The 25,500-nt window shown below is 31.8% G+C and overlaps 4 protein-coding genes across 20 annotated transcripts; 1 reads left to right on the forward strand and 3 right to left on the reverse strand.

Annotated features, from left to right (window-relative positions):
* The first annotated feature begins 1,670 nt into the window (after positions 1 to 1,670).
* LOC123888276 (shaggy-related protein kinase theta-like) lies at positions 1,671 to 5,794 on the forward strand. The gene is made up of 13 exons (XM_045937273.1): positions 1,671 to 2,059; positions 2,750 to 2,992; positions 3,195 to 3,287; positions 3,386 to 3,445; positions 3,537 to 3,809; positions 3,958 to 4,032; positions 4,151 to 4,207; positions 4,288 to 4,428; positions 4,629 to 4,679; positions 4,780 to 4,875; positions 4,972 to 5,055; positions 5,171 to 5,273; positions 5,358 to 5,794. Exons 1-13 carry the CDS (start codon positions 1,997 to 1,999, stop codon positions 5,417 to 5,419), a joined length of 1,401 nt encoding a protein of 466 aa, XP_045793229.1. The 5' UTR covers positions 1,671 to 1,996; the 3' UTR covers positions 5,420 to 5,794.
* Positions 5,795 to 6,465: 671 nt separating this feature from the next.
* LOC123890144 (pentatricopeptide repeat-containing protein At2g03880, mitochondrial-like) lies at positions 6,466 to 9,412 on the reverse strand. Its single transcript, XM_045939698.1, has one exon. It carries the CDS (start codon positions 9,307 to 9,309, stop codon positions 6,874 to 6,876), a length of 2,436 nt encoding a protein of 811 aa, XP_045795654.1. The 5' UTR covers positions 9,310 to 9,412; the 3' UTR covers positions 6,466 to 6,873.
* A 3,435-nt stretch (positions 9,413 to 12,847) lies between these two features.
* On the reverse strand, positions 12,848 to 17,075 carry LOC123889732 (BTB/POZ and MATH domain-containing protein 2-like). Of its 17 annotated transcripts, none has more exons than XM_045939215.1 (7): positions 16,505 to 17,075; positions 16,279 to 16,292; positions 15,866 to 15,926; positions 15,679 to 15,771; positions 14,958 to 14,971; positions 13,828 to 14,333; positions 12,848 to 13,302 (listed from the first exon to the last, which is right to left on the reverse strand). In XM_045939215.1, exons 6-7 carry the CDS (start codon positions 14,126 to 14,128, stop codon positions 13,112 to 13,114), a joined length of 492 nt encoding a protein of 163 aa, XP_045795171.1. In that variant the 5' UTR covers positions 14,129 to 14,333; positions 14,958 to 14,971; positions 15,679 to 15,771; positions 15,866 to 15,926; positions 16,279 to 16,292; positions 16,505 to 17,075; the 3' UTR covers positions 12,848 to 13,111. The 17 variants fall into 17 exon arrangements, with proteins under 17 accessions (XP_045795171.1, XP_045795169.1, XP_045795164.1 ...); XM_045939213.1 differs by having other exon boundaries at positions 14,954 to 14,971; XM_045939208.1 differs by having other exon boundaries at positions 15,679 to 15,779.
* A 2,041-nt stretch (positions 17,076 to 19,116) lies between these two features.
* Positions 19,117 to 24,587, reverse strand: LOC123891916 (beta-glucosidase 13-like; the record flags this gene model as incomplete). Its single annotated transcript, XM_045941784.1, has 15 exons — positions 19,117 to 19,303; positions 19,598 to 19,691; positions 19,800 to 19,902; positions 20,002 to 20,036; positions 20,249 to 20,463; positions 20,644 to 20,759; positions 21,051 to 21,291; positions 21,419 to 21,506; positions 21,627 to 21,704; positions 21,985 to 22,060; positions 22,343 to 22,401; positions 22,854 to 22,923; positions 23,054 to 23,179; positions 24,227 to 24,276; positions 24,494 to 24,587. Coding segments are annotated over 15 exons (1,632 nt in total), but the record flags the coding sequence as incomplete, so codon positions are not given.
* Between the last annotated feature and the right edge of the window lie 913 nt (positions 24,588 to 25,500).

Here is a 25,500-nt window from a genome sequence, read left to right on the forward strand (position 1 = left end):
AAGAACTAATTTTGTATAAAAAAATTTATAATTATTACATTGATATATAAGTAACACGTTATATAACCAAAAGTTGATCAACAAAAATGAATGTATTTGATCCAAAATTTGAACCAAATATATCAAGTTTGTTTGACCCATTTTTTGCTTATATTTTGAGAAGGAGATTTTTTTTTTTTTTTTTTTAAGTTATGAAATTGACCTCACTTAATAAAATTTCTGGATCCGTGCATGTAATTTACCGACTTATTTTGGTGTTCATCTAATTGCCTCACGATTACATTTTCTCTAACTAGCTTTATTCTATGCTCCCGTTTGTATTATCTTATTTTTGAGCTTATGCAAATAGCCTATACAATTTTTATGTATTAGCTTATGTTTTTTGTTAAGGTAGTTTATGATAAAATAGCTTATAAAAATACAATTTGCATTAGTGTGAACTTATAAAATAAGCTGTTTACATAAACTCAAAAATAAACTAATCAAAACGGACCTATTTACTAAATGAATTGAGTTCAACATCGAGAATTAAAATTTGTTAACTACAGTTGAAATTCTTGATCTAAGAGGGTACTTGATTTATGAATGAGTGTCTTGACTAATTTCATTACAATGCTCTAATGCTTAAAGCTATCGATTGTTAATTCATTTTAGTCATTATTTGAATGATCCGGTAATAGTTAAAATCCGACATTAAAAATTGGGCAAGTTCTACCATGAACAAGTAGATGATATGGTGTATGATGCATAAGTTTTCAGTTTCATTATAACGAATATGAATTTTACAAAATATACCGTTGGATTTGAAAAAATTGAAAAACATTTGATATGTAATTGAGACCCGTTAAAATTAAAGGCTTATGAATTTTTATTAAATATCGTTAATCTTCATGAGACTCAATAACATATCACTATATAACTCCGAATCTTTATGAATTTTTTAAATTTTTTTATGGATGATCTATATAATATAAACTTTCAATTCAACGGTGGATTTTGTAAAATTTGTATTCGTTATAATAAAATCGACAACTTATGCACCATATCATGCATTTGTATATGTTAGCCAAAGCCTTAAAATTGTTCCTCTATTGATATTATATATAAATAAATCATATATAATCAAATAATTTGTTCCTCTATTCCGTGTCATTTTATTGTATCTATACTATATATAAAGAGGATACATGAGTTTTGGTGTGGACTTTTCATAATACTAACAATACCCTTGATTTTTTTTAGTAGCAATAAAAATCTTTTATTAACAAACTCACCATAAGACACATCTTTTTGTTTCAGCAGCAAAAATCTTTTATTAACAAATTCACCATAACATAAAAGATATCTTTTTTAATTTGACATAAGTTAGACACAGACAAACGCGGAAGGCGCGTGCCTGACCCACTGGTAATAGTTAAAATTTTTGTGACTATCATTCAATTTTTATAACTAAGGAGACGAGAGTTAACCATTTGTTATCCTTAAACATCGCATGTCAAATTTAAACACTCCGAATATTCCGTTAATGTCTCACATCTCTGTCCTTATGATCCCTTTCTCGTAAATGACAACAAAAATCTTCACCATCCATTCTCCATAATTTCTTATCAACGGTCAGTATTTCTCGTTTGACTGAGGTACAAACTTTGAAGCTTAGAATGATTGGAATTGATGGATGTTTGACCATTCAAAATCTTAACTAAGACCTGTCACCTTATTTTTAGTAAAGAGAGAGAGAAAGCATTGCTTTATTATAGATTTGTGTCTTGTTTTGTTTTTTGTTTCATTGTTCTTTTTCTCTTCCATTTCTATTGTTGTTTGCAGAAACTGAAAAACAAGAGGGAGAAACTCAATTTTTTTGTGTTTCTCTCTTTTGTTTTCAATTTTCAACAAAAAAAAAATAAAAAACATATAATAACAAATTTTTAGAGGGTGTTTAGATTTGAGGGTGTGTTGTTGATTCAGTTGTGTATTGTTGAGGTTGGAATCAGACAATATGAACATGATGAGAAGATTAAAAAGCATTGCTTCTGGTAGAACCTCTATTTCATCAGATCCTGTAAGTTTCAGATCTCTCCATCTCAAAAAGTTTTTTTATTTATTTTTATTTTCTATAATTTTTTTTAAAGATGTTACTTTTGTTGCTGTTTTGTTTGGTAGCTGAAGAAATATAACAAAACTAAAATGTTTTTCATGAAATGACTATGTTTATGATTTTAGTACTTTTTAGGCATAACATTTTATTTTTTATTTTTTTGATAATAATCTTGTTATTTTTTAAAAATCTGTAATTTGGTTCCTGGATTTATTTTACTTTTTCCATCCATTTCCTGATGTTATTTATTCTTGGATTTAAAAATCTGTAATATGGTTTTTGTGACCACTTTTTCTTTGTTTTGTTTTTCAGATGTAGTTGTTTTAATTCAAAATGTTTTATGATCTCACAAATTTATATGATTGTTTGTGCTGTTGAAAGTATAGCTTTGTCAAAATAAGATGATAATGTTCAAGAAACAGTTATGGTGTGACTAAGTTATATGATTTGGATAATGTATGCTAGATTTTGCATGTTTGCTTTTAGATAATTGTCATTAATTCCTAGTTTAGTTATGGCAAGAGCTAACAATATGGTAAACTAAATTAAGTGGAAATGCTAGAAAAGTTTATGTACTTGAGATATGGTTTTCTGATTTGGCATGCCTACATGTAAACAATGTGTGTTAGTTAAATTCAAACTGTTCCTTTTCAGGGTGGGGATTCTACCATAAAAAGAGCCAAGTTTGATCTAGAAAGTGGGGAAACAAATCGTGTTGAAAGAGGCGGAAATAACAAGGATAAGTATGTAGATGCATCGCAAGGAGATGTATCTACTACAAGTAATTCTAATGTTTCTGCTGTGGCTAAAACCGAGAAGTCAGGTTGTGATCAGCTTCCAAAAGAATTAAACGAAATGAAAATTAAAGATGATAAAAGCAAAAACAACAACGAAAAGGTATTTATTGTCATTAATTTGTTCTATTTTCCTACTTGAATTTTTTCTATATTCATTGGAGACCTAGCATATGCATGCGCCTTTTTAACTCTATAAAGATGTCATTAAATGAAAAGTTACATTTATAGTTAAGTTTAGTGAACCTAATTTTTGTTGAAAAGCAATCAATCATTGAGTTTGGTAATTGATTTGCTGTGTGCAGGATATGGAAGCAACTATTGTGAACGGAAATGGAACCGAAACTGGTCAAGTAATTACAACTTCTATTGGTGGTCGAGATGGACAGCCAAAGAGGGTATTGTTCTGATCAGTCCATTAATTTCTATTCAGCTGTATAGTCTTAAGAATCTTAAAATATTGTACCTTCGATAACTTCATTTTTGCTTCGCTCAGATAATCTCATATGCGGCAGAGCGTGTTGTTGGTACCGGTTCTTTTGGTGTTGTTTATCAGGTATTTATATTCCTTTAGCAGTGTTTCAGTGTTGTATGGAATTGTCAAGTTACTCTCTTTGCTTATCCACAATGGCTTGAATATGTTGTAGGCTAAGTGCGTTGAAACTGGCGAATCCGTTGCAATAAAGAAAGTCTTACAAGACAAGAGATATAAAAATAGGGAACTCCAGGTTATGCGTATGCTTGAACACACTAATGTTCTTAAACTGAAGCACTGTTTCTACTCGACGGCTGAAAAAGAAGATGTGTACCTTAACTTAGTTTTGGAGTACGTACCTGAAACTGTCTACAGAGTTTCGAAGCACTATGTCAGGATGCACCAACACATGCCTATAATTTATGTACAACTATACATGTATCAGGTAATCTAGAAATTGAGTCAATTATTATTGTTTATTTTTTATTTTGGTCACGAGCTTCCTCAATAATGTTAATAGAATTCCAGCCATTTGCTTTTGGTTTGTTACTTTTATTCTGTTATTGATTCATCATGTCAATACACTCTTGCAGATTTGCCGTGGTTTAAATTATATGCATCATGTGGTTGGAGTCTGTCACCGTGACATCAAACCTCAGAATCTATTGGTATGAAATCTTTTTCTTTATTTCTTTCTTTCAAATTTCCTTGTTTGTGAACCATGTATTTTTAAATTTCAAGAAATACTAAATTTCTATTAAACTGACATGTAATTGCATATCACAGGTTAATCCCGCGAGTCATCAGTTAAAGATATGTGATTTTGGTAGTGCAAAAATGTTGGTAAGTTCCGTTTTTTTCTTTATCAATTTGAAAATTGTATTTTATATGTGCTTGGGCTTATGATATTATTGAACTTTTAGGTGCCTGGTGAACCCAACATATCATACATATGCTCACGGTATTATAGAGCTCCTGAACTTATATTCGGTGCAACGGAATACACAACTGCTATTGATGTTTGGTCTGCTGGCTGTGTTTTGGCTGAGCTTCTTCTAGGACAGGTGAGAATTTGTTTAAGGAGTTTTAATATCATTTGTAAGCAATCAACGTTTTCACGAAGTTCATTGTGTGAGAGAATTCTTAGTTGGTTTTGCATTTATGTGGTATCTGCAATTTTATATACTGCTATGCAGACAATAATTTAGAACATTACACATTTTTAGATTGATTCTTATATATAGCAATGCTATTTTATTTGCAGCCAATTTTTCCTGGAGAGAGTGGGGTTGATCAGTTGGTAGAGATCATTAAGGTAAATTTTCTTGTGCCAGTGTCCTTTTGTTTGCTTCTTATTGAATGTTGCTTTCTGTTGTTTTTTGGATCTTCAATCTGAGTGTTATTATGTATTGTAGATTTTGGGAACACCAACAAGAGAAGAAATAAAGTGCATGAATCCAAATTACACTGAATTCAAGTTTCCTCAGATTAAAGCTCACCCATGGCACAAGGTTCGTAGTTCTTTATTACTTCCTACCTGCCCCGGAAGCTTATAATTTTTAATTGATTGATAAATTGATAAATTGTAATACTTCTGTAATATCCAGATCTTTCACAAAAGCATGCCTTCTGAAGCAGTGGACCTTGTGTCAAGGATGCTTCAGTATTCACCAAATCTACGTTGCACAGCTGTAAGAAAGTTAATTTGGTTTTAAAAACGATACCTTTCGTAGCTTTATCGTATGTTCAGTCGCAGTTGTTTGATTACTGTGTTGCAAAGAAGTGCTGATTATATTTTGTTTACAGTTGGAAGCATGTGCACACTCTTTCTTTGATGATCTCCGAGACCCAAATGTACGCTTACCGAATGGGCAAGAACTTCCCCCTTTGTTTGATTTTACAGCTCAAGGTAACACATGGTGATAAACTAAACATGATTGATAAGATCAAATATTCCGTTATTGCTTACATAAATTAAAAAAAAATGTTGCAGAGTTGGCAGGCGCATCTGATGAGTTGCGTCGGCGTCTCATTCCTGAGCATGCAAGGAGTTGATTTTTTTCTTCGGCCATTTGTAAATTGATTTTGGATGAGTAGATTACCAGACCAGCAATGCTACTTTCGCTAACAGTTCAGATCTCTGCTGTCCAACCTGCACAATCATGACTATACAACTCATATGAGCCTCAAAACCACGCAACCTCTTTATCAAGGACCTGCAGATGACAATCACATGGATGATGTAGGAGTGCCTGCTGAAACTGTTACATTCAATTTTTAAGTAGTTTTTGGTTGATGTATGCCTCAATTTTAAAGATAACAAGTTCACACAATTCTTTTGCTAACGTTTCATATAGTTCTAGATTGTTTGTTCCTCAAAGTGGACTGTGGAAATCATCAATCAAATGAGTAGCATTTTTTTTCTTCTAATTTTCCACCAGCTTCTCTATTTTTTTTATTCTTTTTCTTTTTTAAAGATAAATTATTCTGCATGTGTCTCTTGGTTCTGCTAACTGCCAAGTCTTATTAAACTTCAATTCTAAAACAACTAAATATCTAAATAAATTGATGACTTATAAGCATATTTTTTTCCTTAACATTCTCTGTGGACATGATCTAAATGTTGAGAATGAACCATTTTCCTCCAATTTTTTCAAGTGACCAAGGGTACCAGTGATTCGGGTGTTATTTTCCATCTCTTCATTTCATACCATAAAGGGGAATGCTTACTCGATAGTTAAGATAAACTATTCTTTTGTAAGAGTGGAAACTGAAAGTTTTGGTAACCAGAAAGGTATTTCATAGTTTTGATTACATTCTCTGCTAACTGATACACTGGTTATGAAGTAGTATATACCAGGAGCAAGTTATTCTGAGCATAAAGAAACATTCATTAGACAGCAAAAACATATCCCTTATATTTATTAGTTAAATTCCTCACTCGTGCAATTTGTTTTTTTTTTTGTTGGTATTATCCCTCTGCTTTTCAAGGGAAGGGGTCTTAGTAATTCAAAGTTCGGTCGTGAGGTAAATAAAATCTGGTAAAAAATAATTTCCACCAAAAATCAAACTTTGATTCTCCAGAACAATTCATTCTAAGAGCAGCTCATTAACAACTTGAGCTAATTACTTAGTTCACTCGTGCAATATTTGAAGAAACAAACTATCAATGATCTAAAATCTTACATGTTACCATTTTGCATCTCATAATGTACAATTTCAATTAAAGAAAATGTAGATCCTCTTCCATCCTAAAACGATTTACTGTTAAAAAAATTATGGTATTAATTTACTGTTTATTTTTTTTACAGTGGTATCAATTTACTGTTATTATGCTGGAAAATTTTAAATTTCTCTATGTATATATGACATTAAAAAATAAATAAATTTAACCTTGGTAGTACAACAGAAACAACAAACTGTGTAATCAAGCCCCCAAAAGCTAGAAAATGTCATGTGGATTAACTTCCCTTGAAACTACTGGTATGAAGTTTTTTTGAAGAAAAATCCTACCAATAATCCCCACAAGAACATTCTCCTTCTCTAAAATGATGAAAACAATTTGAATCCCTCAAGATGATATGGCGAGTGAAAACTCTCGATATATATTTCATAGCCGAATGACAATCCCCACAAACTCGGAGATTCTTAAATATCCTGATAGGTGCACTTGGTGGAGCAGCTAGTAATCCAAAAGCAACAGCCAGTTTCTCACTGTGATAAGCAAGACCAACTTCCTTTCCCTCTTTATCCATGTCATGCAAAGAAAAATTCATATCTGGTACATAACCGGCTTCCTTAATTCTCACTATAATTTCATCAATCTTGGAATAAATCTCAGCTTCCATTGGATGGCCTCTATCATCAGAAATGAATGTATGCACCCTGCTGTTTATCTCAATCCAACTGCATCCAGGCTCCTTCACTATTCCTTTCGATTTCATCAACTTTCGAATTTTCGCAGAATCATCCCATTTATGAGCTGCAGAATACATGTTAGATAGCAAAACATAAGGCATTGCATTATTAGGTTCCAACTCAAAAAGATTTGTAGCTGCCCTTTCTCCCAACTCTAAGTTTCCATGCACTCTACATGCAGCAAGGAGTGATTTCCATACAGTTGCATCTGGTTTCACATCTATTTGATCTAGTAATTCTTTTGCCTCATCGAGTTTTCCTGATCGTCCGAAAGCGTCAATCATGCAGGCATAGTGTTCAGGGCCAGGTTTTATTCCATATACCTTTTTCATCTGGTGAAAGTAACTGCGACCTTCATCCACAAGACCAGCATGGCTACAAGCAAATAATAATCCTATAAATGTGATAAAATCTGGTTTTGTGCCACTTGAAATCATGGCATCATAAAATCTTAAGGAGTCTCTTCCTTTACCATTCTGCGCATAACCAACAATAAGAGCTGTCCAAGTAATTACATCTTTAACTTGCATTGAAACAAAAACTGCATCAGCATCATCTAGACATCCACATTTTGCATACATGGCTACAAGAGAATTATCCACGGACGATGACGACCTGAGGCCTGATTTAATAAAGTCTGAATGCACTTGCTTACCAAATTCTAGAAGAGTCAATTCTGCACAGGCACTCAAAATACTTGCTACAATAAATTGGTCTGGATTTACACCTGCAACTCTCATGTCGCAAAAAATCTTCAGTGATTCTTCGTGGGAGTCATTTTGTGCATAACCGGTTACAAGGGAGGTCCATGAGATGACATCTTTCTCAAGCATATTTTCAAACACTGTGTATGCACAATTCATGTCCATAGTTTTGGCATACATGTCAACAAGAGCATTGTTAACAAGCTTATAATTCTCAAATCCAGTTTTGATTATCAAACAATGAACAGATCTTGGATTTATACTACCTACTACGCAACAATTCAGGATTGATGGGAATGTATAATCATCAATCTTCATATTTCTTCCATGCATATTTTTAAATAATAGTAGAGCTTCCTGTTCAAACCCATGTCTTACAAATCCAACTATCAAGGAGTTCCACGAAACAACGTCGTCGTCCTCCATAGTTTCTAATACCTTCTTTGCACTGTTTAAATCTCCACATTTTGCATACATATCAACCAATGCACTTTGAACATATACATTGCACCCAAAACCACTTCTTACAATACAAACATGCACCTGTTCACCAAAACAACCAGCTGATACAGAAGAACATGCTGTCAAAATAGTTGGAAAGGTATACTGATTAGACTCAACCCCGTGTGTATGCATGTAACGAAAAAATTCAACCGCCTTATGACTATCACCATTTTGAGCATAACCAGTAACCATAGCCGTCCACAAGACATGATTTTTCCTATCAAAAGCCAACCCCTTGAAAAGAAATTCCGCCTCTGAAATACACTTGCACTTAGCATACATGTCAACAAGTCCAGTAACAACAAACACATTAGATTCATATCCATTCTTTACAACATACCCATGAATCATTTCCCCAGTTAGGATCAAACCCAACGATGAACACACTCTCAGAACACTCCCTAAAGTAAACTGAGTAGGTTTATGACCCTCCAACCTCATTGACCTAAACAAATCAAAAGCTTCAACTTTACACCCAAATTTACAATACCCAGATATAATGGAAGACCATGTGATGGAACTCCTACATGAAAACCCATCAAAAAGCTCTCTTGCTTCAACTAATCTTCCTACATTAACATAGCCAGATATCATGGTGTTCCATGAATATTCATCCTTTTGAGACATTTTTTCAAACAGTTTACGTGCATCATCAACTCGACTGAATTTTGATAATCCATTAAGGAGCTGGTTTGAATGGTAGATTGATTGATAAGAATTGGCAATGGTGGTGTGGATATAACGGATAAGTGGCATAAGGTTGAATGGGTGGCATGGGTTGTGAGAATAGACTGAAGCTTTTGAGCCGAATTTGTGCATAATAACTTACCGCACCGTTGTTCAAAAACAAAACTTGCCGCGGCAGAATGGTGCAGCAGTAGAACCGCGGGAACAAATATATATACCCGGGTTCAAAAGGAGAGAGTTTAAATTTTACTTTTTTTTTTAATGATAAAATGAAAGTGCAAAAAGCTAGAATTGGATCCTGTTCTGGACTGGGCCAAGAGCTGGCCCAATCACTTTTTGCCCGACATTTGGGGCACAGCCCAATAAGGGGAGACTTCCCCGACACGTCAGCCAATGATGTGTCATGCTCGACATAACGGATAAGCAGCACGTTAAACACGTGCTCATCTATCCACGCATGTTGATCAATTTCTCCATAACTTAACGGCTAAGCAGCACGTTTAACACGTGCTCATCCATCCAGCCACACTTGAGTCACGGAGCTTATCCCTTACCCGTATATAGCGGAACAGCTCCAACCAAGATAGAGGCGAATAACCGTCTCTCCTACGATACAGAGACTATCTTGGCAGTTTAGTCTATTGGGCCGGTAATCCCGGCCCAATAGACCAACCTTTGACCCAGCGCTGGGGGCAACTATATAAGCTCTCCTAGACAGGAGAGCCGGGTATTCTAATTCATTCCACTCTAAACTTTCTCTCTCTTCTCTTGCTGACTTAAGCATCGGAGTGCCTGCAGGTACAAACCCCCCTCCGGTGGACGATTTGCTCAACGGACCAGTCATCAACCTTTTCTGATCATCAGGTTAGATCAGATCCCCTCGTGCATTTTTTTTCCAGCCCTCCATCCTTTTGTTAACGATTGATTGTCCCACAAATAAAAAAAAACATAGAAGAAAAGAGAGAGAAAAAATAGATGAATGACCCAGATTATATATATATATATATATATATATATATATATATATATATATATATATATATATATATACTAGACGATTACTCGTGCGATGCACGGGTCTTATGCGCTGTTTTATACTGTAACATCAAAAAATTATTTGTATAGGTAATAATTTTAAATCGAAACAATAGGTATTATCAAAATAATAACAATAACAATAGAAATTATCTAAATGGGAAAAAATTGATGTTGAAACATAATAAGTTTTTTTATATTATAAATCTCATTGGAGGATTCTGAGTTGGATAAACTACTTCATTATCGAATCTGTCATTTATATTAATTTGAAACATATTGGGACAAAGATAAACCAACTTAACTCGTACTCAAAATCGAATATGATAAAAATCACACAAAGCATGCAAACCATCAATAAATTTTATTTTATCTATTTTTTTTACTAACAATTCAAATTGAATTTTATATTTAGACACACCATCAATATTTTTTTTACGTGACAATGAATTTGCATACCAAAATTATCAGTAAATAGTCCTGACAATCGACCAACTTCCTATATGCACAAAAATTGGACAAAAAATTATCAGCAAAAGTATTAACTATTTTGTACCAAAAAAAATAAATTAAACAAAAAAAATTAAAATTAATAGTAACCCAAAACAACAACAACAACAACAACAATAATAATAATAATAATAATAATAATAATAATAATAGTAATAATAATAATAATAATTAGTACCACACATTAAATGAATATAAGTGAGTGATGTGGCTAAATGAAAGATTTTAATTGGTTTAAGTGGGTGATGTGGATTAGGGTTTAGATAGTCAATTGGATAACTATCTAGGATTTATATATATACTAGATGGCTGCCCGTGCGTTGCACGGGTTCGGCGGAACATCATGTGTATATCAATCATGGATGCAACATGCCAATGAAATTAGTCATAATCATATGGAAATCATTTGGGGGAGCATCATTATATATACCAATCATGGATACTATGAGCAAAGGAAATTAGTCATAAACATATGGGAATTAGGTAATTTAATTGTAATATCATTACCAAACAAATCAAAGCTCAATTGGATAATTCGAGTTAGAACCAACCTGGACATTCTTTTTGTTGTCGACTATCTTTCCTTCATAAGTTTATCAAATTTAGCCTGCCGAGCAACAAAAAATGACTCCCAAACAATAGCTTCCGCAGAACAATGGTTCTTCCACTGAATGCACGTCGGAGGTATCGGACAATCATCTTTCAACTTGACATAGATATAATGACCAGAGATAGCTCCAAGACAAATAATTAGTGAAGAAGGGTTAGATGATGGGATGCCACGCAATGGGAAAAATGTCTCAGATGCTCCTTGTTTCGTCAATTTCACGACAACTTTACCTAAAACAGTGGCTACAATATGCCCCATATCCGGAAACGTTAACCATTTTTCGATTAATGCAATCATGGATGTTGTTGATCATGGTAAATTAAACATAATCAAGTGGATGTCTCAGTCATATCCAATCTTATAGTAGAGCCTTTAAAGACCCGTTAAATGTATAAAATTTAATTTTTACTTTTTTTGTGTGCAATTAATATGGTTCTAAAGGACAAACATCAATGATCCAAAAGAAGAAACAAACTTAAAAACCAAATCATAATAAGTACAATACAAAAGTGAACCACCCTATTGTTGGATGGTTCAATGACATAGAATTTTATAGTAGAGTCTTCAAAGACCCGTGACATGTATAACATTTAATTTTTATCACTTTTTTGTGCAATTAATATGGTTCTAAAAGACAAATAGCAATGGGTCGGTGACATCGAATCGAATTTCATAGTAGAAGACAACAATTAAGGGGTGGCTTGATATAATAGAAATAGTTTGCAAGATTGTATTAGGATAGTTGTTTCATTTGATCTAATGCTTCGATCATCATATAGAAACATGATTATCATACCATTTATGTATCCATCCCCATGGTATAGATTGGTCTATCATATCATCCATGTATCCATGACCAATCAAGAAATCCTTCACCATGCATCTCGTGTATGTCTAGATTACCATCCAACCAATTCACATTCACAAAGTCAATGTGTCATCATAGGTTTCTTGGAAATTGTTACTACTTAATTCACTTCTTTCACAAAGTCAACTATCACATTATGTAATCATTGTTCTTCCAAACTTTTAATTGGCTACCTATTTTTTTTCCAAATTAACAAATTTCACCTATTCTTCTATATCCACATTTTAAGATCAAATCCCTTCATCCGTTGGGCAGAATTCACAATAACGGAAGTTTAAATTGGTAAGGCAAATGAAGAGGAAGCTTCGACATGTATATGATGGAAATTGGACATAGATTCATATTAATTACACATAATGATGTATGGATAAAGAAACACTACTATATGCAAGCAAGATGGTACTCTATATGGCGCAGATGTTAAGAAACTTTCCATTAGATGCTAATCTAAATAATAGATAAGAATATTAATTATCAAATGTATTAAATGTATGGTTTAATAGGTAGATTGATTAAGTGTTGGCATTAACATTTTCTCATGTGGTGAAATGATGGTTTCCTTGGTAAACCGTGTAGAAGTAGTTAGCTAACATATCAATAGTAAATTTTTGCAAGCAAGCCATCTAATTCTAAACCATGGAAGCCAATTGGGCAAAAAGCATTTCAAATTTAATTGGAAGGGGAGAAAATTTTTCAAACTCTATATGCAGCGTGTATATTAGAGAACGTGAGAAACCTATCCAAGACAAACCTGATACAGCCACCAAACACATTACATTTACATCTAGACATGGACTAAGCTACGACAAATAAAAATTGCCACTAATCCTATAAATGATTGTCATCTCCCTCTATCCATGGCTCACTGTAATCTTTGAATGTGAGTGGAACAGGGTTCTATGAAGACCTGGTCATTTTTCACAGTATATTCTTTGTTTCACCCGCCTTCCATTTACATCGCTGCCATCAAGTATTGCTTCGTTCCTATGCTTGCACAGGAAGTCTGAATGCTCAGTAAATCTGGCCACATACTCCAAAAGATCAGTCAAAACAGATGGACAACTTTCCTTCAAATACTCGAAACCATCAGTTTGCATCACAGCTGAAGAAAAGAAAGGAAACAAAATACATCAGTTTGATAATCATAGTTTCGGATGAAGAATAAATAGGTACAAACAATTCTTTTGATGTCATTGTACCCATATAAATTTACCAAAGATGTGGGTAAAACTGTAAAGACCAACATCCTATACAGCATCATAATTAAAAGAGTTTAAAATTAAAACCACATAAAATAAAAAAAACCAGTCACTAATCTTGATCTAACCTTTTCAAAAAACTAAACTTGATTTGCATAAACAAATTCGTTGTAGTATCATTTGTAAAACAAATACTAATAAAAAAAGTTCCTTAATAATGCAAAAGCTTATGAATCACTAGTAGAGCATATTTTCATTCAAATTCAATCTGGAGGAAACATAATAGTGAACAACTAACATAAATGTCATTAATGAATTTAATTTCATTGATGCAACACACTGACTTTTCAGACCTTTGACTGTCCAATTTTTTTTCTTGTTTGTTGCATCTGTGTGACAAAATAGAAGTTCAATTAACTAAAACACACCTCTGAGATTTTCAGGCCTTGCAATGAATTTCAGACAGACTGCTTTCAGCTGGAAACAATGGTGCTGCTCTGCCAAAGCTAAAGTTGTAGCCACAGTGTTTATTGCAACATCTTCACATAAACTTGCTTCACACATCAGCCTAAGTCTATCTAAGCCATACCGATCAGCTGTTGCTAGCAGATGCTGAGCCATCAAGGTAGTTGCCCATTTTGAGTTAATCCCAGTAAGCTCTTGCATGTCAGGCAGTGAGTCCCAATATATAACATGAAGCAATGCCTGCAAATTAGAAAAATATGGCATAGCAATGCAGACAAGTTGCACATTCCATATGCATAACGTTAAGCTTCATAATAAGGTTTGGTGATGGAGGACTTGCAGAGTTCAAGATCCAAAAATTTGATAGCTAGATTATTGTGAGTCATAATAGCAGGAATTGAATTTGTCGGAGCAGGGAGCAAACCATCAACAAATCTTAACTTACTCTTGGAAATTATTCACAGCTTTACTGAGCATACAAAAAGTTAGTAGTGTTTGTCATCAATAGGAAAAAAAGGGAAACAAAACCCCAAAGGAAATTTAAATCACCTCTATGACTTGTGATAAAAGACTATCAATCCCACCCAACACAAAAGGTCTTTACTGAGCATACAAAAAATCAACTTCAAGTGCACAAAAATAGAGATACTGAGAGTGCTTGAAAGGAAAATCATTAAGCAATTATCTGACCATATATATAAACTTGACTACTTCAAAACAAAGTAAATCATGTGAAATTAAAACCACCCCTTGTATTGTTGCCAAGCTTGTTGGCATTACACAACTCTAGCAGAAATTCTAATTTGAGAGAAAATGAAGATCAACACACAAAATTAATACAATAACCATATATATAATAACATTGCATAAAATCATAAACTAAAGTATTTCCACAAATCATGAGTACAATCAAATTAAAATCAAGATCTATACTCTTCATGAATGGGAAACCGAAAATAGTGAAAAATTGAAAAGAAGATGATGAACAAATCAGCAAGAATGATACAGGAAAAATAGAAGAAAAACCAGCAAAGAAACAGAAAAACATAAACCAAGCATAAGATTGAGAACCAAAAAATTGAAACTGACCTACCTCTTTCACATAGCCTGCAAAAAACCAACACAGAAAGCCAATTAGAGAGATGAATATTCACAAATTGAGAACATGAGTAGTGTCATAACATAGCAAAGATTTAATTCTTTGAATAGGTGAACCAATTAAGTATTGTATATTAAAGCATTCAAAATCATAAGAGAGCATGCCATATGGAAAATGAAGGGTTAGAAGAAGATAGTTTTGAGATAGGATATACAAAACGCATATAGAAAAGAAAATTAGAAAAGTGATGTATTCGATCAATGAGAAAATATGTGTGGATTAGTGAAGGAGTTATGCAAAAATATAGGATTGGATGATCAATACTTCCTAAAAAGTAGCCATGATAATGTAGCCATCCCTATAAAATAGTAGTAACCATAAATATCTATCCCCCTCCCCTAAAAGTAGCAATTATGATTCACCAACATGGGTTCCAAATTTATCTGCATAGCTTCAGTGTCTATGGCTGCTTAGTTTTTTTTTTTTTTTTTTTAATCCTAGGCTTTTTTCTCTTAGAATTGTTATGTGTTGGATATGTGTTTTAGGTAATTCCTATGTATCAATTGTCTCGATATAACTATAATTGATTGCAATTCACATCAAATAGATGAAAACTCAGGAACATTAAGAACATATAATACATGTGCTAAATGCTAATTAAATTCGCAAATAAAAAAAAAGATCATAATGTAAAAGATGCAAGAAGAGAAACTACCTCTTATAACAGATGATCAAAACCTTCAAGCTAAATCAAAATCCATCCTTTATCTGCAAAATGCTGCATGAAGCAAGTCTTGTGCAGTTCTTTCTAAAAACCTAAAAAATGAGGTAAGGATATCATGTCCAATTAACAACATCAAGTGATTATTTAAAGAGAGATGCAGTGTTTATGAAATCTATACCTAAGTATAGCAGTTCTTGGCATCCTGCATTTTCCACGGTAAAACTGGCCTCCTAATAGTCCTGCAAAAACTTTAATAATACAATATCAACACACAAAATTACTAACATGACAGACAACACAAACAATCCAACCTCAAAATCAACACACAAAATTAATACAATAACCATATATATAATAACATTGCATAAAATCATAAACTAAAGTATTTCCACAAATTGTGAGTACAATCAAATTAAAATCAAGATCTATACTTTTCATGAATGGGAAACCGAAAATAGTGAAAAATTGAAAAGAAGATGATGAACAAATCAGCAAGAATGATACAGGAAAAATAGAAGAAAAACCAGCAAAGAAACAGAAAAACATAAACCAAACCTAAGATTGAGAACCCAAAAATTGAAACTGACCTACCTCTCTCATAGAGCCTGCAAAAAACCAACACAGAAAGCCAATTAGAGAAATGAATATTCACAAATTGAGAAAGATGAAATCAAGAAGATGAATTTCGAGATACACCACCATCCACCCTAACCACCACACATCACCACCACCTCCAATCTTCAACCATCATCACCAACAAAAAAAAGCAACAGAAAAAAAAAAGCAAATAAACAGAGTATAGAAAGTAAGATCGAACCAGAGAAAAGAAGGAGAAAGAAGCTTCGTCACTGCCGTCACCGCCGTGTTACCGCGAAACGCCACCGGAACTCTTTATCTCGGTCGGAACACTCTCTTCCTCGGCTGGAACTCTTTGTCTCCCGCCGGCAAATCTTCTCTCTCGGCCACTCCCTCACAGGTGGTGGTGGTAGCGGTGGTTGTTGTGATTGTGAAGGACAAGATGGAAAGGGCGAGAGAAAGAGTTTGAGAATGTTGAGGGTATAGGATTGGGGAATAGATAGATGAATCTGTGGCTGAACCAAACCATCAAACAACCCATTGTTTTCATTAACCAGGAAATTGAGCACCAATGCATGTGTTTCTAGTTTGCCATTTGTCACCTCATCATTCAAATATGTCAAGTGCTAATTGGATTATCTATTGGATGCACAAGACCTTCATTCTAGACACATGGGACATGACAATTGGACAGAAATTGGCAGCACATGAGTGGGCGAAAATGGCAAAGCTCCATTGGACAATATGCATCGTTGGTACTCATCCATTGGCCAAACAAATTAGGGTTTCATTAGGGTTTTGAAAAGTGACTCCAAACTCCACCATCCTTTAGTATAATAGGATAGGATAGGATAGGATAGGATAGGATATATATATTTGAAAGAATAGGTATATCTTTTTTACTAAAGAAAAATATATAATTTTTTATAATAACTTTTCTTTTTTACTCAATAAATGAAAAACTTTGATAGTGATTCTGATTTTTAAATATTTATTTCTAATTCACGAGCCTCCTAGCTACTTTTCATGATTCCTAACATTTTTCCGTTTATATAATTTGGGAATTGCTATATATTACGAAACAAGATACGCAAGAAAAATAAGAATGGCTAGGTGCTCTACTTTAAACAAACTAAAAGATATCAGTTGCGTGAAAAACGGAAATCATGACTGTGCCTTGATAAAATATAGGGTCAAGATCATTTCGTGTGTTTCTTGTTTTCACTTTCCCGTAACATTAAGCATTTCCCATATAGTTTATACGATGACTTGGTAAGTGGATACTTACGTGGCTATTATAAAATGCACATATAATTGTACTTGAGAACAATTATTTTTTAGACAATTCAATATTTAAGCTAAAGCCCGGCCTTTACTTTACACATGATAGTACTACCATAATAGATTCTCTCCGATATAAATTTTCTCTCGTTTAATCTTCACCACGTGTTTTGTACTATTGCAAGATAATTATTTAATTAAAAAATAATCAATGGCCAGGATACAAAATTTACTCCCTCCAGTAAAAATTAAACTGGAGAGGGTCTGCTCTCTCTATCTATCTATCTATCTATCTATCTATCTATCTATATATATAGTACTACCACGTTTACACTGAGTTATAATAATTTGTGAAATAAATTAACAAAAAGTAAACATTAATGTATTTGTAGTTTCATGTCGGTGTCAAATACTGAGACGTGTTGTCCTCTATCGGATGTATCATTGTTAAAAAAATTGTAAATAGTTGAAAACAGTTTAATTTTTTTTTAAAGAAAAAGTGCTATATTTATTCACAAATTCAACCACTAATTTTACTGTTGATTAATTAAATAAATCATTTAATAAGAGAAAGACAAGTAAAAACATGCTTGTTACATGATCAATTCACAAATGAACGACCATTTTATGATTGCACTTGTAGAGGTAATGCAAAGTTTGATCACAACATTATTTGGTTTTATGGAAGAAAAAAAAACTAAACCATCCGGCATTTTTTGGAACTGAACCGTAGAACCTTTTTAGAAAAAATAGAATTAACCACTAAAATTAGGTATCATATAAATGATCATAAAATAATTTTGTTTGTCGCTTTATCTTTAAATTTCTTTTGTTGATTACATTTTTTTCCTAATGTATATATATATAAGTAAAATTAGCAAATATAACCGCCGCAATTTACTCTATTTATTGTAGTAATTTATAAAAAAAAAACTTATATTCATGTTTCTGGTAGATTTTCCATATGTTCACATGCATGTTAATGTGCTATTAACTTGCATTAGGAGAATCCATCTTTGAAATACTAATTTTTATAATGAATCCTGCAATATTATAGGAAAAATACTAGGAAGAGCACCCTGGGAAAACGATTCTCTCATGAAACCAAAGTTTTATGGGAGTCCATTGAGGGTAATGGGGGATGAGATAATGAGATTCTCCTATATGAATGAAAAGCTCTTGAGGCATGTTTGATGGTTGGTTACATTTTTGCTCGTAAGCTAAGAATTATTTTGTATGCTAAATGGATTAAAGTTCTCTTAGACAATCTTTGTATGTACGAAAATCTTTCTTATCACTTGCTATTGTTTGATTGTGTATACTTGCACATGTTTTCATGCAACAATAAACAATCTTTGAAAAATTTATATATAATACAAATTTAAATGAGTGAATATCTACTTGTGTAATGCAAGAGCATCTCCACTAGTGTATATATCAATTCAAATTACATATGCGAATAATTTTAAAATTTGAAATGAAAATAAATGAAATAAAATTATGTTGTTAACAATCAACTTTCATTTGAGATGTCCTTCCCTTTTCTCCATTTTGTTGATAAGCTTTCTTTGGTTAGTTTTTCTCAATCAAATTATGTGTCAAATATTTTCTATACCATTTAGCTGTATCAGTAGGTATACGCTTGAGACTATCATTAAAGTCAACATGATAAAGCCCCCAATTTCCTGAATATCCCCCTTGAAATTCAAATGTATCAAATGCTGACCACACAAAGTAACCACGTACATTCACGCCATCACTATCATTGTAAGCATATAAAAATATTGAAGATTAGTTTCTTGTGAAAACAAGTTATAGAAGCACATCATTTCATATTCAACACCCATGAATGTTTATTAGGCTTGATAACATAAAATTTGGTTGCTTTTTGATATTTGGTATATTTATAACTAATAATTATAATATTTAATTAAAGGATGAAACCCTTCGTAAAAGGTGGGTTTTTTTATTTATTTTATTTTTATGATGTTGGCTCAAGTCTTTATCTTGTAAGGATTGAAGTACCGATTGTATTCCTTTTAAAAATACTTACTCAATTGCTGATTTGGTAGCATTTATATGTGCGGCAACATAAGCTATTCGGTGTTCGTCCCTCAATGGATTTGAGAGTTTTGAAGAACCAATACCTACATATAAATATAATTTAACAAAAAGTATCTCGATTAGTCTATTTTGTAACATGAATTATTGATATTAGTTATAATGCTGTAAATATGTTCAAATGAACCACCAACCATTTTCAGTGATGTAAATTTTGGGATTTTTGTACTTTTTCTTAATGTAGACTAACATATTATATAATCCTTCGGGGTAGACATTGTTCAAACCATATTCATCCTACAAAATATCAACATTGAACAAAAAATAAAAATATAATAAGCATGTTATTCCCGTAGAAAATGTCATTCTTTTAAATTATTATTGCTATTTTATTACCTTATAACCAAGGGTATTTCCTTCTGCATTAATAGCTGCAATTATGAAAGAATTACCAAGAATTAATCAACTATTAATCATTGTAATTTCTTGTTATTCTCATTCATATGAAATAAGCATAATTTGATTATTAGATGTGTGATGTCAATGTCAATTCCACTAGACATTTTTTTATAATGATGTCTGTGTATACCAATTAATATTTTTTTTAAAAAAAAAGGTAAAATTAGTTATAGAAGAAACTTACTTTCTGAAACAGCTAAGGCATCATAATTGTCATACATTATCTTGGTTCTATTTGGTTCATGTCTAGCAAAATGTGAAGTATAATAATTGATCCCAACAAAATTTGCGCTTCCTTTTAACATGTGTTTTTCCTTTTTAGTGAATTTGGGTAGTCTATTCCCCACTAGCTTTTTCATTATTTTTGGATAATCCCCATGGAACAATGGATCTAAAACCCTGCATGTACGAATAATATGTCGCTAAATATAAAATTGAATATATAACCTTAAAATATGATTTAAAATTGCAAGTAGCGCGTAACATCAAAATAGTGATAAAGTCTAAAATGTGTGTGGTTAGGATAAGTACAATTCATTTGCCATCCCCAATATATTTTCCGTTAAAAAAAAAACTTACCATCCCCAATAAAAATCCATTAGTCTTTGAGTAGCAATCACATCATCTGGTTTAGAACTGTATGGAACATATCTTCCAGTTGAAAGAGTAAGTCCTATTTCCCCCCTTTGCATTGCCTACATAAAATATTTAATGAAAAATAACAATTTTAAATTTCTAATTTAAAATTCTATTTATCTTGTAAACCTTTAATTAATGTTGATAATTGTTAATGTCAATATGTTGTTTACTAAATTAACCATAAAAACTTTTATTTTTGACAAAACAACGATTACTACTACTACTATTTTAATCAAGGAGGATTCCCGTTAGTCATGTTGTTGTGAATCAAATATGTTAATTTACATATATTTTGATCTAATGTTGATGCTATATTTCTAACATGTGATTTCCAATATATGTCTTACTTGAAATTTTGTTTTGTATAGCTTTGATGTGGTAGCATGGGCTAGGAGGAAGTTATGAAGTATAGTATATGATTGTGTACATATTTTAGTATTTTGGCATGTCTGATCAGTAGATATATGATCAATGTTGAACATGAATGTAAATATAGCTACGACTTCGGCCTCATTGAATGTAGTCCAATGTTTTACTCTATCTCCATATGTTTTGAATAGAAATTCACTATACTCCTTGTAATATTTCCTGAAATTCAATTTTTATTTAAAAATATTAGCATGTATGTTGAAATTCCATAATATTTGTCTAGATTAACTTTAAAGTTAAATCAATTTATTGAAAATAAAATATGATAATATTAAGGTAAATTTACACGATGGAGCGATTTAAGAAGCCGCCAAACTTCTGTTTAAGAGCCAATGGATAGTCAAAGTGCATAATACCCACAAATGGTTCAATGCCTACACATTTAAGAGAGTATCATGTAAGCAAAAATATACTAAAATTTGTAGCATGTATTTTAAACAAAATTCCCATTGATTCTAATTACTACAATAAATATCGGATACTTCAATTCGTACCATTTTTTAGTAACTCGTTGATTAAATTGTTGTAAAAGTTGACACCTTCTTGGTTTATACCTCCTTTCAAAGTTCCATCTATATGATCGATTGTTGAAATTGAAGAAAAATATAAAGATATTAGTATTATCAAAATTGCAAGAAAATAATATATTCAAACATTATTTGTTGTCCATATGAAATAGAGTTTAAAGAATATTTGCCGACAATGTGAGGTGTCTTGTGCTACTATATCATTTTATTTAATTAGGCAAAAAAAAAACAAAGCAACATATTCCAAAATAAGAAAAAAGGAACAAATAATGTACCAAAAAAAAAAAACGAACGAATAAATATTATTTTAGTTCATAACTTTTACCTGGCATTATTCTATTCCAAGATATCGACATTCTATAAGAATTCACTCCAAGCCTCTTCAAATGTTGCACATCCTCCTATATGACCATATATACAAATTAAACACATCAAATTAATCATAATATTTTAATGAATAATTTTCCTTTCTATTGCTTCCATGTCAAGATATAAATGCGCTAACGATGAATAACAACGTTGGTTTGGATTGTAATCTAATTAGTGTAATAATGTTAGCTTGGTGGTTAAAGTTAAGAGTTAAATGCTCTAGATGGATGAATCCTCATTCTTATCTAAAATCTATAATCTATAATATGTAACATGTGTGCCAAAAAAAAAAAAACTATAATTGGTGAACTCACCTTATATCGCTTGTAATGTTCAATCTTTGCTGCAAATTTATCAGAATCTACATATCCACCTGCTTGTTAAAATCAAAGGGAAAAATAAATTATTAAGTTTGACACATAAACTATCATAAAATAAAAAGACAATACATATTCAAGATGAATGGAAAAATGGAACTTCTATGGTCCAGTGACCTTGTGATCACATAAGGTTCAATTCTTTGTTGAAGAATCAATTAAACCATTAATTGTAATTATTTTTTTAAGAAAAACTAAGATTAAATTAAAATAAACTAACTAGTTTTTTTTCGGATTTTGAATTCACTTTTAATTTATTTTTTTTATTATATTGAATTTTACATTACCTTTTTATTTATTTAGAATCTTACATAGTTAATTTGTTTTTCGCTTTATCTTTAAATTTCTTTTGCTGATTACATTTTTTTGCTAGTGTGTGTATATATATATATATATATATATTTGAAACATCTATAAGTAAAAGAATGTATAAGTATATATTTCGAACCTTTATTTTGGTTAACTATGTCATCCCATATACCAAGTCCTCTTCCTCCTTCATGACATCCTCCTTCGATCTATTATTACCAAAAACTTGTCAGCAATAAATTAACTTATATAATACTAAGAAATTAAGATATTATTTATCTTATAAATTTTATTGCAAGAGGCATTATATATACATGCCTACCAATTGTTAACATATACCTGAAGGGCAGAAGATCCGGCACCAAACAAAAACCCATCTGGAAATGATGCCCGATTTGGAAAGTTTGAAGAATTTACAAATTTCAATATGGAATCATATGGACTAGTCTTAGTTGCTTCTCTAATCTATGTATAAAATTCAACATTAACATCATGTTAATTAATTAATATATGGACAAAACTTACATACAGTACTATGTGTACTGTTTTTACTGTTCCCCAATACAAAAGTGATAGGTGTATTTTTTTATATTTTTTTTTTTTCTTTCAGTTTTTGGTTTCTACCCCCACTTCGCCGTTCTCACTTCTCTCTATGCCTTAATCCCAATTTATTGTACATGATAAAACACTGCCGTAATCCCGTTTTCACCGTTCTTCAACACAATTCATATACTTACATAACACAAATTCTATCTCTTTTCAACTAAAGAAAGATCCCATCCCCACTTTCTTTTCTAATATCACTGTTTTTCTAAAATTTTGTTTTGGTTTGATTTTCGGTATTTAATTTTTATAATTATCAATAATTAAAGCCAAGTTACAGAGGGAAGTTTCCAACGAATTCATATCTATTTGATAAAAAGTCTATTCTTTTTGGAAAATAAAAGGTTGCTGCAGGTTCATCTTTTAATGGAGGAACAACCCATATATTTGATGCTGCAACTCATAATCAATTTCTGATCTTTTTTTTTCCCGAGCATTAGAGAGTATTGGGGGTGAAGGAAGCGTCTGAGAGGGTGATTCGAAATTGGAGCTAGAAAGAGTCAAGCTTTGATTCCATTGTTGGGGAACCACCGTCATGACTCATGAGAGGTTTTGTTTTAGAAAGTTCAATCAGGGAGATTGAGCACTAACACCATTAACTGGTGGCTTCCAAGCAGCAGCCTGCCATGGTGAGAAACACTTCAATTGTGGCAATGAATAGTGTTATTTTTGGCTAAGGCTTGCAGCGGCGAAGAAAAATTGCAGCGTTTGATTCCAGTAATTTCTAACTAAAATTAACGGAGTTTGGATGAGGATAAGTATGGGTACACGTGTCTCATTTTTATTGGGAACAGCAAAAACAGTACCTATAGTACTGTATGTAAGTTTTGTCCTTAATATATATACTAAAATTAATGATTTTTGACACAATTTTGTGTCTATGTCTAAAATTAATTTAATCATTAGTACCTGTGAAACAGAGAAGTCATGATGTGTTGGTTTATGCTTGAGAAAAAGATCTGTAACATTAACATAATACAATTAATTGTAGTGGGAAACACTAATTCTCTTTTATAAGGTTCATACTTTTTTTGGTACATTTTGTTGGGCACATTTTATAGGGTTCATACTATGTTAACTCTTTGGGCATATTTAGGCACATTTTATTAATAAAAAATATTTTTCATTCATGTAAAGATTGAAGAAGATCATCATCCAAAAAAATAAAATACATACATCCTTGTACTTCAACGGGAATGTTGGAAAGCAAAAGAAGGAACAAGATTGCAGCAATAGATTTAGAAATCTTCAAAGATAATTGAACCATTTTTTATATAGAAGAGAACACGAAAATTAGATGGAAATGAAATCACAATTTTACTTCATTTATATAGGTTAAAGAACTAGTCTACATTTTGTAACAAAAAAAACGAAGTCTAGACAGCTCTTTATGGTTATGACAACTTATAAGATGATTTTTTATTTTTTTCTAAAAAAAAAAACAGACTAGATTTTTAAGTATTCTAACAAAAATCTATTATTGTACAAATAAAAATTGTGCTATATATCGACTTTCCATCACAATAATAATAATTTTTTTTTGTTAACAAAGTACATCATTACTAATTTTTTCCTTCAAAATAACACACACACACACACGCTTAAATACAGGTTTGACATCATTATTTTATTATGTTTGGGGTAATTCATAACTATGATCCGCCACTTCCCTACTATTATTATTATTATTATTATTATTATTATTATTATTATTATTATTATTATTTTTATCATCGTCGTCGTCATCATTGGAGATTTCAGTAAATCCAAATTACCATTATAATATTTTTTTTTTACGGTTACCATTATAATATATTTATTAGTTGGTATATATATTTAGTTATGAGTTTAATGAATATAAACATACAGAGTAACTTAACAAAAAATAAATAAATAAATAAACAGACAGAGTAAAAAAACTTTATACACTCAACCAATAAAAATGCTTTAATTTTCCATGTCATATTAAGAAAGTAGGGTTAAGTGGGGTGACGTGGTGGAAAACATGATTATGATTGACTGAGTGTGTAAAGTTTCATTACTCTGTCTGCTTATATTCATTAAACTCTTTAGTTATATCTATACTAATAAATGTTGTGGCCTATTTTCTAAGCCTCGCTCTTGCAAATATAAATTCCCAAAATTATTATTTATTTTTGACTAAAAATGACATTCATTCAAAT

This window comes from Trifolium pratense, linkage group LG6 (genome assembly GCF_020283565.1).
Source record: "Trifolium pratense cultivar HEN17-A07 linkage group LG6, ARS_RC_1.1, whole genome shotgun sequence".
Lineage (NCBI taxonomy): Eukaryota > Viridiplantae > Streptophyta > Magnoliopsida > Fabales > Fabaceae > Trifolium > Trifolium pratense.

What these genes read in the sequence shown, in the direction of transcription:
- LOC123890144 (XM_045939698.1), bottom strand. Translation starts at nt 9,309, where the DNA reads ATGCACAAATTCGGCTCAAAAGCTTCAGTCTATTCTCACAACCCATGC.
- LOC123888276 (XM_045937273.1), top strand. Translation starts at nt 1,997, where the DNA reads ATGAACATGATGAGAAGATTAAAAAGCATTGCTTCTGGTAGAACCTCT. An exon ending in GAGATGGACAGCCAAAGAGG is followed by an intron (nt 3,288 to 3,385) that starts GTATTGTTCTGA and finishes TGCTTCGCTCAG; the next exon opens with ATAATCTCATATGCGGCAGA. An exon ending in GTTTGATTTTACAGCTCAAG is followed by an intron (nt 5,274 to 5,357) that starts GTAACACATGGT and finishes AAAATGTTGCAG; the next exon opens with AGTTGGCAGGCGCATCTGAT.
- LOC123889732 (XM_045939215.1), bottom strand. Translation starts at nt 14,128, where the DNA reads ATGCCATATTTTTCTAATTTGCAGGCATTGCTTCATGTTATATATTGG. An exon ending in AAGGCCTGAAAATCTCAGAG is followed by an intron (nt 13,303 to 13,827) that starts GTGTGTTTTAGT and finishes TCTTTTCTTCAG; the next exon opens with CTGTGATGCAAACTGATGGT.